The sequence below is a fragment of the Liolophura sinensis genome, chromosome 3 (assembly GCF_032854445.1).
Source record: "Liolophura sinensis isolate JHLJ2023 chromosome 3, CUHK_Ljap_v2, whole genome shotgun sequence".
Classification (NCBI taxonomy): domain Eukaryota; kingdom Metazoa; phylum Mollusca; class Polyplacophora; order Chitonida; family Chitonidae; genus Liolophura; species Liolophura sinensis.
Window position 1 is genome coordinate 15,904,812 of NC_088297.1, and position 13,891 is coordinate 15,918,702.

The 13,891-nt window shown below is 38.8% G+C and overlaps 1 protein-coding gene across 1 annotated transcript; it reads left to right on the forward strand.

Annotated features, from left to right (window-relative positions):
• The first annotated feature begins 1,691 nt into the window (after positions 1-1,691).
• On the forward strand, positions 1,692-13,127 carry LOC135463415 (sodium/hydrogen exchanger 9B2-like). The gene is made up of 10 exons (XM_064740675.1): positions 1,692-1,812; positions 2,645-2,732; positions 3,548-3,730; positions 5,080-5,255; positions 5,823-5,929; positions 6,296-6,460; positions 6,923-7,031; positions 7,442-7,578; positions 9,316-9,393; positions 10,079-13,127. Exons 1-10 carry the CDS (start codon positions 1,692-1,694, stop codon positions 10,307-10,309), a joined length of 1,395 nt encoding a protein of 464 aa, XP_064596745.1. The 3' UTR covers positions 10,310-13,127.
• Positions 13,128-13,891: the final 764 nt, after the last annotated feature.

Here is a 13,891-nt window from a genome sequence, read left to right on the forward strand (position 1 = left end):
CAGTGATGTCATAGCTTCATGTAAAATTACAGAAGGCTGGTGACGTTTTATCAAAAGGATGTAAGCTAAGCTGATTAAACTAAATCGTGACTTTTTGGCTGTCATACGGAGTAAGCCGAAGCATATTCGAATACACGCATCAGACTGGGGATTTAAATCATATGACTGGCCTTAGCTTTGTTACTCTCATGGCGAGGCGGAGTGGTTTGTTCCATGTGCGGCGAATTCCGCCATGTTTTTTTCCACACACACGCCAAAAACACACCCATATATATGTATTTATCTAATTTTCGAAGATTATCTGGATGCATTATTTAGTGACGCGCTTGTCATTGTTTATTGTTTGACAACTTTCTCAGCATGTTCATGTTGTTTTTAAAATTATCATTCGATGTGAATCTTGCGAATGCCACAAATTTAAAGTCTGTTTGGCTGTTTATTTCATTAAGTGTCAACGCTGTGTATACTCAACAATAATTTCACCTATATGTTGGTGACGGTTTCGACGGAGGTAGACCCCTTCGGTAGGTATCTTATACGCCTCACTTGTCTTAAACTCGTAGCTGTCTCAATGGTATCAGGATTACAGCATGACATCTCACTGGTCCTCGCCTGTCTAACTGCCGCTTTAAGCCAGTAGTTTCCTAGACGAATACTTCGTTGCCCTCCATCCATGTCAGTGAAAAACTCTTGAGTATGACATTAAACATCAAATAATCAAATAAACAAAATTTTTATTGTCAAATAAATAAATAAATACTGAAATGCAATAAACACAGAAGCACATGCAGAAATACACAGATATACAATAAATACAGAAATACAATAAAACACAGAAATAAGACTAAGGCATTGTACAGTAAACGAGAAACACTATAGAGGTAAGATAGGGATTATATATCTCACTGTCACCACGAAATATTTTGGGCTCATACTTTACATTTGTTTTCCAATCAGAGAACATGCCAGGAGAAGAGGACAGCCAGGCTGGAGAGACTGGAAGCGGGTCTGTGAACGGTTCAGCCAGTTCGGGCTGGGACTCCAAGACCGGTTCCCAGACAGACATAATGAGCAGTCCCCAGTCCTCGGGCAAGACCGGCTGCTGGGCCAAATGTAACTACTGTTGTATAAGGAACTGCAAACCATGCCTTACCGAGTTTCACGACGTCGACGAACATTCCTCGTGTTGGAAACGCTTTCGGTATGCCTTCATGTGTCCGCCGCACGGCAAGGTGGCCAGCTGGATCGCTAAGGTGTTCGGGGCCATCATGATCTGGGGCACATTTTGGGCCATCTTAGGGGATCCAGCACTGCCCGGGGGTAACTTCTTCGGTATCCTGTTTATGTCGTACCTCAGTGAGCTCGGTGGGAATCTGGTGAAGCTAACCCCACTTCCGCCGTTGTTAGGTGAGTGGAGATTCTATTGCACACGCCGGCAAGGACAAAAGTATGCTTTTATCTAAGTTCTACGTAACAAAGGCTTTGTGCATAAAATATGTAATAATGCTGAATAAGTCTTTGATCGTCGGGTAATTCTTAAAATATTGAAGTACCCGTAGATAATGAAGGATCCTAGCAAGATCCAGATAGACGAGCCCTTAAATAATGAAAGATCGTGGCAATGTCCTCCATTCCAAGCCCTTGTATAATCAAGAATACTGGCAACGTCCAAATACAAAAGCCCTTAGATAATGAAGGATCTTGGGACCCTAATGCTCAAGCCCTTAGATAATGGAGGATTTCTGATACCCAAATCTTCGGTAATGAAGGATTTTGGTAAGGTCGAAATACTCAAGCCTTTAGATAAGGAAGGTTAGTAGCAATGTCCTAATATTCTCGCCCTTAAATAATGAGAAATTCTGGTAAGGTCCTGATAGCCAAGTCCTTACATAATGAAGGATCCCGGAGAAGTCCCGATACCAAAGCCCTTGGATAATGGAGGATTCTGCAAAGGTCCTAATTACACTGAAGCTATTAGATAATTAATTGTCCTGGTAAAATAAGTCTTTAGATAATGGAGAATTCTAATCAGGTCCTAATTTTCAAATCTTTAGATATAATGAAGCATCTAGTTGAAGTCTAGCTACACAAGCCCTAAAACAATGAAACGTCCGGGGAAGGCCATGATAGCAAAGCCTTTATGTATTGAAAGATCCTAAAAATTAAAATCAAAATTTTGAAAAAGGAACACCCGAGAACAGAGTATACAGTGTTTCCAAAAAGCAAATGTGTACTGTTTTGTGTACGTGTATGTGTAGCTTGCGATGTAAACAGGATGTGTATCACAGGTATACAATGTGGTTCCCATTTATAGTATAAGTACACATTATTATGTTCGTGCGAATTTGCTACATGGCGTGTACCGTCTTGTTCACATTTTCATGCGCCTTGTGGAGGAGCGCATATCCAAGGGACACAACTCTTTAACTATATTGGTATACAGGCCTATATATTATCATCGATGATAGCACAGCCAAATTTGTGCCAGGCGATGACTATTATCACCGTAGGAGAGGAGGATGTGAGGAACTTCTTTTTTGAATTACTTTATGTTTTTAAAACACCACTTGAATCTGCACAACACCACATCATAAAAATTCAAATAAAGTTTTATTAAGTACATACATGTCTTTATTTGTTGTAGGAATGTTGATAGCTGGGTTTGGGGTAAGAAATATTCCAGTCATCCAAGACTGGTGCCCAATTGAAAACGCCTGGGCAGGCAATCTAAGGTACTGAAAACACCATATAAGTGTGACGTAGTTTATTTTTTTTATTAGATTTGTGTTTTACGCCGTACTCAAGAATATTTCACTTATACAACGGCGGCCAGCATTATGATGGGAGGAAACCGGGCACAGCCCGGGGGAAACCCACGATAATCCGCAGGTTGCTGAAAGACCTTCCCTCTTACGGCCGGAGAGGAAGCCAGCATGGGCTGTACTTGAACTCACAGCGACCGCAATGGTGAGAGGCTCCTGGGTCATTACGCTGCGCTAGCGCGCTAACCGACTGAGCCCGATGTGTTTAAATTACACACACAGCACATGTGAATGTGACCGAAGTGTTTAAGTTGTAAACACTGCATAGGTACATTGTAATAGGAAGTGTTAAATTTTATTTTTGCTTTAAATTACATTACCTAATATGTAAACGAGGGTTTGTTTTGAAATGTTTTGCGAACGTTTTGAGCAGCAAAATTAGTTATTTCAGTACGTCGTTGTTTTCTCAGTATTTTGATCAATTTTCCACTTTGTCAAAATTGCCTGTAACTTTACAGTATCTGCCATTGTAAAAACACAACACAGCATTCACGTGTTAAAGACATAAATTGGTAAATGTTTTTTAATTTGCGTCGGCCATATTATTACAAAACACAAATTAGCAAAAAAACACAGATATATATAAAAAAAATATGTGTCTACAGCTTGTGAAGTGATAATTTTTGGTAACAAACTTGCCAGTATGTAAAACTGCACCATCACTTTTTGACAGGGTGGAAAAAAAGTGAGATATAAAACACAAAATAACATTGTTTCCTCAACAGGTCTGTGGCTCTGGTTATTATATTACTGAGAGCCGGAAGTGGATTAGACCCAAAAGCTCTACGGAAGACAAAGTGGGTAGCTCTGCGATTGGCTCTGTTTCCCTGCCTGGTAGAGGCTGCGGTTTGTGCAGTCGCAGCACATTACCTCATCGACTTCCCGTGGACTTGGGCTTTTGTCATGGGGTAAGCTAAAGTCATGGCGTAAGCCAAAGTCATGGTGTAAGCTATAAAGTGACGGGGTAGGCCAAAGTCATGGGGTAAGCTAAAGTCATAGGGTAAGATAAAGTCCTGGGATAAGCTAATGTAATGGGGTGTGTGTAAGCTAAAGCCAAGGGGTAAGGCAATACCATGGGGTAAACCAAAGTCATTGGGCAAGCTACAATCATGAGGTAACTTAAAGTCACAGAGTAAGATAGAATCATGGGGTAAGACACAGTCATGTGCAAGGCTAAAGTAAGTTAAAGTCAAGGGGTATTTATTTATTTATTTGATTGGTGTTTTATGCCGTACTCAAGAATATTTCACTTATACGACGGCGGCCAGCATTATGGTGGGAGGAAACCGGGCAGAGCCCGGGGGAAACCCACGACCATCCGCAGGTTGCTGCCAGACCTTCCCACGTACGGCCGGAGAGGAAGCCAGCATGAGCTGGACTTGAACTCACAGCGAGCGCATTGGTGAGAGACTCCTGGGTCATTACGCTGCCCTAGCGCGCTAACCTACTGAGCCACGGAGCCCCCAAAGTCAAGGGGTAAGCTAGAATTATGGAGTAAGCTAAAACCAACAGATTTGAGGTTTTGTTACTTATTAATCTAAACTTAAGGGTAAAGTCACTTGTTAAGCTAAAACCAATACTTTTTGGGTTTTGTTTCAAACTATCTCAGTCGTAAAAAATCATTTGAATAATGAATTAACTATACTGATTTTAATTGGTCAGCATAAACATGGAATCGTATTTATTTGATTGTTTTACGCCATACTCAAGAATATTTCACTTATACCAGGGCGATCAGTATTATGGTAGGAGAAAACCGGGCAAAGCCCGGGGAAAACCCACGACCATCCTTAGATTGAAAGGAAGCCAAAATGAGCTTGATTTGAACTCACAGCGACCGCATTGGTGAGAGGCCCGTGGGTCATTGCGCTGCGCTAGCGCGCTAACCAACTAAGCCACGGAGGCCCCCAACATCGAATCATGAACCCTATGTGTAAAGATGGAGCGATACTAAATTAGACTGAATTGTAAACACATAAGGTAAAGGTAGAGGACTACTGACATCAATTTGTCAACATGGACATTGGATCTGAAAACCGTGAGGACAAAACTGATTTTATTTGGTCAAATTAAACAAAATAACTTTTATCAAACGAAAATGATAATGGCAAAATGGTCTCCTCTTTTGATCGTCATGCAAATCATTTTTTAAAAACGTGTACCATTTTATTTGGTCAAATTAAGCATTAAAGTATGTAGTCTGAAAATAAAGACAGACCAAAACATCATGGGGTGTCTCACACTTTTTGGTCTTCAGTTTTGTCTATGCGGCTGTGTCCCCGGCCGTAGTGGTCCAGGGAATGGTCGCTCTGCAGGATAAAGGCTGGGGTAGGGCCGAGGGGATCCCCACCCTGCTAGTGGCTGCCTGTGGGATAAATGATGTCATCGCTATCAGCGGATTCAGTATCGTGCTGGGAATAGCGTTATCATCAGGTGAGTATAAATGGACAATCATTGATTTATTGGTTTATTGGTTAGGTGTGCGGGATAAGTTAGGAAGGTTTTGTGGGCCCGAAAAAAAAACTCAGGTACCTGAAAAATCACCTGAGGTAAAGGCGCAGCCAATTAAAAGGAGCTGGATTTGAACACGCTACCTCTTCGGTAAATCCCTCCATTCACAAGGTTCGGTTCATCGGCAATACATTTTCCCGTAAAATGCACCGAATAGATCGTTACGTGTGAACTGGCATTTGTTTGGGTTAAAATTGTCTTGAGAGGAACACATTGTCCTATTACAGCTTTAAAATCTTCTCGAACGCTTCGCACTGTATTTCGCACGAGATTTAGCCGCGTTAAACATGGACATATTTATAACATTGGAAGCACTGATATGCAGCAAATAACTGGTTGTATAAATGTGTTCTTTTAATTTTATCTTTTCTGACTATGATTTATGTTACTGCCATCTGTTTTGATATAATATACTATTAACTGCCCACCCATTATGAATTGAGAGTGTAATGATCTGAAACTGATAATAAAACTGACTTGTTTTTGTAGGTAGTGTCATTCTCAACGCTTTTCACGGTCCAATAGAATTCGTTCTTGGCATTTTCATCGGTATAGTCATAGGCGTCTTCTTCTGGTTTATTCCCAACAAAAACAGCGTAAGTTATGTTTCAACATTAACATGCAATGTTCACCTGCACCAAGCCTTTACATACGTGTATATTAAACCACAGAATAGAGAGTAATACCAGACCAGCGACAACATTGTGTTTTTTGGCAAATAGTACACGTTTTAAAAAAAATGATTTGTGTGACGCTCAAAAGAGGAGACCATTTTGCCATTATCGTTTTCGTTTGATAAAAGTTATTTTGATGTGTTAGGATATACCGGTACATATTTAATCGAATATCTAGCATACGTGCGTATTTTAATTGTACCGAAACCATACACCGCGTGCTAAGATACAGACAATCATATGTATATATTTGTATAAACAGTTCATAATGCTTTCATTTATTTTCAGAAACAAATTCTGCTGTATCGTTTTGTTCTGCTGTTCACTGCTGGATTGTTCGCAACATTTGGCACGCGCAGGATCAAGTTTGCTGGAGCCGGGACCCTGGGAACATTGATCATGGCGTTTGTAGCTGGAATCGGCTGGAGAAAGAGGACATGGTCTCCACAAAATGTAGGTCGAGTACAGACTGAAAAGCATAGCTCATTAGACAAGTGATTAATATTTGAGAAACTGATTGTACCAAAAAATTAACAGCGTAATTTAGCTAATGGGTAATTTATTCATTCATTTCATTTATTTTTTTGTTTTCGCTTATTGTGCCATTCTCAAGAATATTCAACATCGTCGAGGTCGGTCAGTTTTAAGGGTGTGCGAAAACGTGCGACGTTCGGCAGCCGATCGTCCATCCCCAATAGGCCTGTTAATGAGGTGCAATGGTTAGAAAAAAGATCTTCGGTATGGTGTTAAATTCCAGGGAATTCAATGAATAGAGCATATACACCCACTATCTGGTAACACAGGTCTTTTCTTCGAGTTTTCAGTGATTTCAGTGATTACGTATTCTTATATAAACAGCAATAAAATCTGTCCATTAATGAAGTACTATAGATATTACTTTATTTCTGGTTTCAGTATCCAATTAAGGGCGTCTTGGCCAAATTTTGGAAGGTGATGCAGCCTATTCTCTTTGGCTTGATTGGCTACGCTGTCTCCATTGAGAATCTGAAGAAGGGGCAAGTTGGTAAGGAATCTATGCTCTTCATTTATTTATTTGACGGCATTGTGTTTAAGGCAATACTTAAATACATGATTACGCTGATATTTACAATTGGCTTAACGTAAGATGTCTGTGTTCGAGGTTGAGTTCAACATCATGGTCTTGCTAGGAACAAACACATTTAAACCATGCATTTTGATATTGTATCCACCCAGACATATACGTATATGGAAGGTCTGTCTGCAACCTGCGGACGGTCGTGGGTTTCTGCCCGGTTTCGTCCCACCATAATGCTGGTTGTCGTCATATACGTGAAATATTTTTGAGTAAGGCGTAAAAACATCCACTCAAATAAATAAGTAAATAAATAAATAACCAGACAAAAAAAACCAATCCTTACTTTATGGAGTGTGCGCCATTTTATTTGATTTCAGGTCTTGGAGTAGCTATGCTTTTCCTCGGATTGGCAGCTCGACTTATAGTTACATTTTTTTCCGCATTCGGACAGAACTTTAACTGGAAGGAGAAACTTTTCATGGTCATCGCTTGGATTCCGAAGGCCACTGTACAGGTAAAGTTGCAGGATGCGGCAAATTCTGTTGTTTACCAACATTATGCTCATTAGATTTACCTGAATTTTTTTGATTGATGTTTTACTTCGCATTCGTAAGAGTCTTCCGTATCTCAGACATACCTAAGGCAGTCTGGTTTCCTCCACCCACGCATGTACCATGCATGACGTCATGGAAGTGAAAAATTCTTGTGTGCACCGTGATGGGCACAAATCAATCAATCATTCAATCGACACTGTTTTACTCACATGAAGCTGATCGGGGTTATTGGTGGAGGAAACCAGGGAGGGTGCAGTAAAAAAGAATACTGTATGCACAGAGAGTAAAACTGGAGCAGTGACAATTGATATCTGGGTTAGTAAATGGTCACAAGACTTACTGGTTAACTCCGGCCTTTTGTCAATTTACAATCAAAAAATTAATCTGTTGAATTTAAATAAATTTGCTACAATGTTTTCTATTATTATAATACAATATTGTGTCATGTTCAGCATGATGCCCTGTTAGTTTAATACAATCACTATGTTGAATTAATAGAATATGTGTGTTACATTTAACAGAATAATCTGCTGCGATAACAGAATAAATTATAGCATCATTCAGATAACAGATTTTCTGTTAAATTTAACAGATCATTTTTTCGAGAGTACCATGCCCACAGGGGCCCGTGTCACAAAACCTCTGTAGCCGTCAAAGGTGTGATAGTCAGCTAAGTATCATTTTAGCCGACTACCGTGAGGAAGCCACGAAAAAAATTGATTAGGCTGTTTCACGAAAGTAAAACTGTTTAAATCCTAGCGGGTTTATAACAGCCGGTTCGCTGGCTGCTCTCCATCAGTGTGATTGGTTGAATCAATGCTGATAATTGTTAAATTATATCCAATGTATAATTATATTAAATTACTATTTATAAATCAAAGAAAACGTTGATAATTTCTCGATCAGTTTCGTTTTTGACAGTTTTGTGAACAAAGGGCAATAACTCTCACAACAGATCGAAGCGTAACAACAACAGCGCTTCATAGGGATTTTGGGCTAACTGTCAGAATTCAACGCAAAAATCTTTAGACAATAGCCATATATTTTCTTTGTGACATCGGTTGGACAAAGTTAATAGTCGGTTAACTGAGTTAGCCGTCTAAACTTGGCCTTTAGACTTTTTGTAAAAAGGACCCCCTGTTCCAAGACTTTAGCAAACTCAGGTAAAAAAAGGAGTGATGTTTTTATTATAAGGCGTTATTGGTCTAGAATTTCTCAAAATACTATGTTTTCATCACATTTAGTGTACAATCACATTTAAAGATTGCAAAGGGACTGGGCCTTGACGATGTTTGGTCCACCAGCAGAATTCTTGTTCATGCGGAAATAGCCCATATAATAAAAAAGACACATGATTATCAACCGGACCAGTTTACAGACGAACCAGTCAGACCTGGGATGAAATATTCGACCTCATCAATCAAAGACTAGTGCATGGATCCTTTGTAGAATCCTATAAATCGCCGTCAGTGAGATCTCGCGAGAGACAGAGAGAGAGGCTAGGACGACGCTAGCCGTTATTCCCTAGCAATAACGTCTTGGCGTATGATTACTTTACATAAGTTCTAATACTAGTATTTGCTTCTTTTTATTTTCCTTCTTCTTAAATAAGTATATTTCTTTCCTAATTTAACTTGTATTTTAAATTTTATTCCTTTTTTAAATTTTACCTTATTTCTAATTTTACTTGTTTTCAGGCTGCTATAGGCTCTGTAGCTTTAGACCAGGCTACCGCGTTGGGAAAAGGACAGGATGTGCTAAACATAGCTCAAGAGGTAAGGTTCTCCAATTCCGTTTATTGTTAAATTTTGCGAAGACCTTTATTAACAATCTAAGCTGCACTGAAAATTAACTATGATTCGTCAACCACTGACAGACAGGTTGAGAAGCCAGAATACAAAATTTTCGCAAAAATGTGAGGAAACGAGTCATTAGGGTGCAGCTTATATAATACGAAATCGCGATTCTCATCGTGAGTTTTTAGTAAAATAATAGAACTGACACATAACAGGAGTTTATTTAATAACATGTAAATCTTGCAGTGAAGTGCGGTTTCGCATTACATGAATTTCACACTCATTGTAGTCGATTTCCCTTTAAACCGCTAGATCACTCAATATATTCGTGAATTCAATCCCATTTCCCACTCATTGTTCTCGGGCCTTATATCCCGGGGTGGAAATAAGCAGTACCCTCTTCTGTGTGCCTACATGTAGTTCGCTGGAAACCTCTTGTCTTTCATCAGCTGGATGTATATATCACACGATCGGAAATTTTGTCAGTTATTTGCCGTATGTCGATTGTTCTCTCTGGGCACTTGGGTTTTCCCAACCAATACACATAATCCTTAACGATAACGGTATCCTAATTCAGTGGATACACATATCTCTTTTGCTGGCGTTTAATCTTATGGATTTGCTTCCATTTTAATGCACGTTTCTGTTCTTGTTTCTTCCACAGGTCCTCACCAATGCAGCCGTCTGTATCATCATTACGGCTCCGATTGGCGCGGCTGGCATAGCTCTGTCGGCACCATTTTTGCTGAAACCTTCTCCACCGGAAGGAGCAGAACAGAACGATGTAGAGTCTGCGAAGAAAAGTCGCGAGGGTGTGGATAACAAAGCGTATGAGATGCCCTATCCAACCGGAAAAGTTCCAGTCGTTGGAATTGAGTACAATACGAAATTATGAACATATAATAATTAGGTGTACCGCCTACCACCAAATTTTGAAGGACAGAAATCCTTCCTGAAAGTTCCATGGCACGTGTATTCACACCTTATACCATTTTCCCCCCAGAATCACGCGAGGATTAGAGCTATCTATACGCGACAGTGTCTCGTTTTGCCAGAAATTCTGAATGATATATCTATAGTTCATTTGAAAAAAAATCATTCACATTGTTCATGAGATATCGCTAACTCTCTACATCTTAGAACACAATGTGTATCAAAACCAAGATATAATAGTTTTGCGGACACGTTTTATTGCGCTTTTGTAAGAAAAACAACGTGCAACTGTCTTCTTAACAGTCGTATAGATTTGCGAAATATCTATAACAAGTATCAGAAGAAAACGACTAACCCATTGACTAACATTGCAAAACATATTATATGAATCCAGAAACATAACCAAAGCTGTGCGCATGTTCAGACAGCTGAATCTATGATTGTAGTTCCAAAAGGTCTACTGGCTGCCTTATAACCAATATATTAAATTCTATACTGTAGTACAATAACTCTTGTTGTGCACATTTTATTCAAATTGCCAATTTACAGAGGAAGACAACTATATACAACAAATATTCTACACGTGCACAAACTACTGGTACCAGCCCGTATTTACTGCCTACGTCGAATAGCGTGTAACCTGATGTTTAAACAAATTCGCAAATATCCATTTCAAGGGGAGCAGAAATGTACTAAATGTTTCACGTAGAGAATCGTCACTGTATTGTATATAAACTAACCAAATGTTTACTAAAACTCCTACATGAACTCAACTTTAACAAAGCTGCCCAAAGCTATGTATTGTTTTGTTCTATCATGTGGTACATGTACGGTACACTTTTCTGATGTCTGTTTGCTTATAAAACACTTTAGTAGTTTGCTAGCGATCTGTTGTGTAGTGTCCCATAACACCACATGTTCCATGAGCACCACACTCAAAAAATTAATCTGTTCATTTTAACGGAAAGTCTGAATGATGCTAGAATGTATTCTGTTATTCTAACACAACATTCTGTCATATTCAACATAATATCCTGTTAGTTTAATAAAATCTTTACGCTGAATTTATAGAATATTTGTTTTCTGCTGTATAATCTGCTACAATAACAGAACACAATCTAGCATCATTGAGACAACAGACTTTCCGTTAAAATTAACAGATGAATTTTTTAAGTGATGTGCTCACGGAACATGTGGTGCTTAGCTATGGGACACCACACAAAAGATTAAACACTACTAAAACATATCGTTTTTGGCCGTAAAGCTTCAGCGCTGGCATACTACTAAAGTGTTTTATAAGCATACAGACATCAAAAAATTTATAGATTAATTTGTTTGAGTGCATTAAAAGGCTGGGATTGCCAGAAAAAGAATTTTGTGGGCTATGTCTGGTTTTATATGCTTGCTGGTCCCTTTAACTGATGGGAGCCGTAACCTAAATTCCATCACCAACAGGCTAGTATCAGCCAGATTCTTTAAAGCAATTTTACTCACCAGCAATAAGTGCAAGATATAAACCTGCACTTCTGTACAAGTTTTTCTGGGTGTCACAACAGTATCGTATATACTTGTATATATATAATGATAGATATGCTAGTATTGCAAATGTATTTGTGTATTTGTAACACCATCGTTGTCTCGTTGTGTCAATGCTTGTTGCACCGTATTAAAATACATTGCATATATAAACCTGTATGTGCATTGGTTTCAATTTCGTTGTGTAAATACGAAAAGATTCTGTAATACACTTAAAAAATAAACTTAAAGAAAGTGCCTCAGTTGAGTCGTTGTTCGTGTTAGATATGCTGTTTGAAAAGTAATTCCTCGTTGTGATCATTGCAGATCTAATCTGTTGGGGTTTTTTTTGGGGGGGGGGGATGTTTTATTTGCATTATAATCGACTGTATTATGGGTTGTATTATAGAATGGTGTTGTCTATCGGTCGGTCAGTCCGGCTGTCTGTCCGCCCATAAGCGTTCTTACCACTGTATCTACAGAACTGCTTCTCTAAGATTTACAGGAGTCGTTCACCTTGTTTGTACCTGCAGAACAAAAGCCTGTTGAAAACGAGCCACATCAATTTAATGCACGGTTATACCCCTCTCTTCTGGTATATACTTGTAGGCTTTTTAATACGATTCTTTACACTCAACAAATTACTCTGTTATTTTAACAGAAAGTCTGTTATCTGAGCGATGCTAGGATGTATTCTGTTATTGCAACAGATTATTCCGATAATTCAACATAAACATTCTATTAGACTAACAGGATATTATGTTGAATTTGACAGAATATTATGTTATAATAACAAAATACATTCAAGCATCACACAGACAACAGACTTTCTGTTAAAATTAACAGATTAATATTTTGAGTGTATGTGTTTTAAACAAGTCTTATTGCATTGTATTTTATTCATTTGCCATGATGAGTGCATCTTCAGATTTCGAAACGTTTTCTGGTAGGTGTTTTACCAGAAACTCAAGAATATTTCACTTATGTGACGGTTGTCAGGCTGTGAGGAAACAGGATATGATCTAGAGATCAAAGCAGACATTCGAATACCAGTCACCAACCACAATGGATGGTCCGGGTCAATAATTATGAAATTAAGAAGTTAAAACGAATTTATAGAAAGAGAAGCCGTCACTTTACAGTTTTCAGTAATGACGGGAAAACCCAAGGGATGCTCTATGCCAGTGGATCGATTCGCTATCTAATTAGTGTATCAGGCTTGTTCATAAGTTGTTGCTAATCAAATTATGTATTTCAATGGGGCTTTAAAGACTTGAATTGCGCATATTCGAGCTTCTTCAACGTAATAGACCCATGAATATACGGTTCCTAGCCTCGGGTTAAGCTGAATTAGACATCCCATCTACGTGTATGCAGTAGAGTACAAGAGATTCTGGATCTTCCCTCCTTACTTATATATACAAAAGAAATGTTCCCATTGGAAAATTTAATAAATTTAGCGTTTTTCGATGGAAGGGGTTTTCATTCAACGCTACATGAATGTTTGGTTCCTAACCTGGTTGTTAAGCGGAATTAGACACAATTGAAGGTATGGAGTAGGGTATCAAAGATTCTGAACCTTCTGTCAACAGAAATATACTCACTGAAAAATTTGAGAAATTTAGCGTTTAAGATGGTAAGGGTTTAATGGAATGTCCACTGGTGTTTGCAATAATAATATAACGTTGCCCGAAGGCGTCGCACAACGTGCGCAGCTGACATAAGAAATGTCACAATGCGAGATACATGTACATGTTTGTACATGCCACATGCAAAACGCTTCTGAACATGGCTATACAAGTAAGGATGACTCAAAATTGAATCTGTCCCTCTTTTCATAAAGTCGACGTGACAGGAAACCGTTGAGGCTTTTGTATAAGTCCAGGAAACATGCACCACCTGGTGAATCTAGTTTCGCTTAAATTAAGCGAAGGTAGACATATATATTTTTCACAGCCTTTTCACATTTTCACGGAAAATGTATTTTCGAAAAATACATTTAATACAAACACGTCTGAATTTTAACTCA

Bases quoted from the DNA above. Each gene is read 5' to 3' on its own strand.
- LOC135463415 (XM_064740675.1), top strand. From the start codon at position 1,692: ATGAAGGATCTTGGGACCCTAATGCTCAAGCCCTTAGATAATGGAGGA. The intron at 2,733-3,547 runs GTACTGAAAACA...TTTCCTCAACAG, and splicing joins GCCTGGGCAGGCAATCTAAG to GTCTGTGGCTCTGGTTATTA. The intron at 3,731-5,079 runs GTAAGCTAAAGT...TTTGGTCTTCAG, and splicing joins ACTTGGGCTTTTGTCATGGG to TTTTGTCTATGCGGCTGTGT.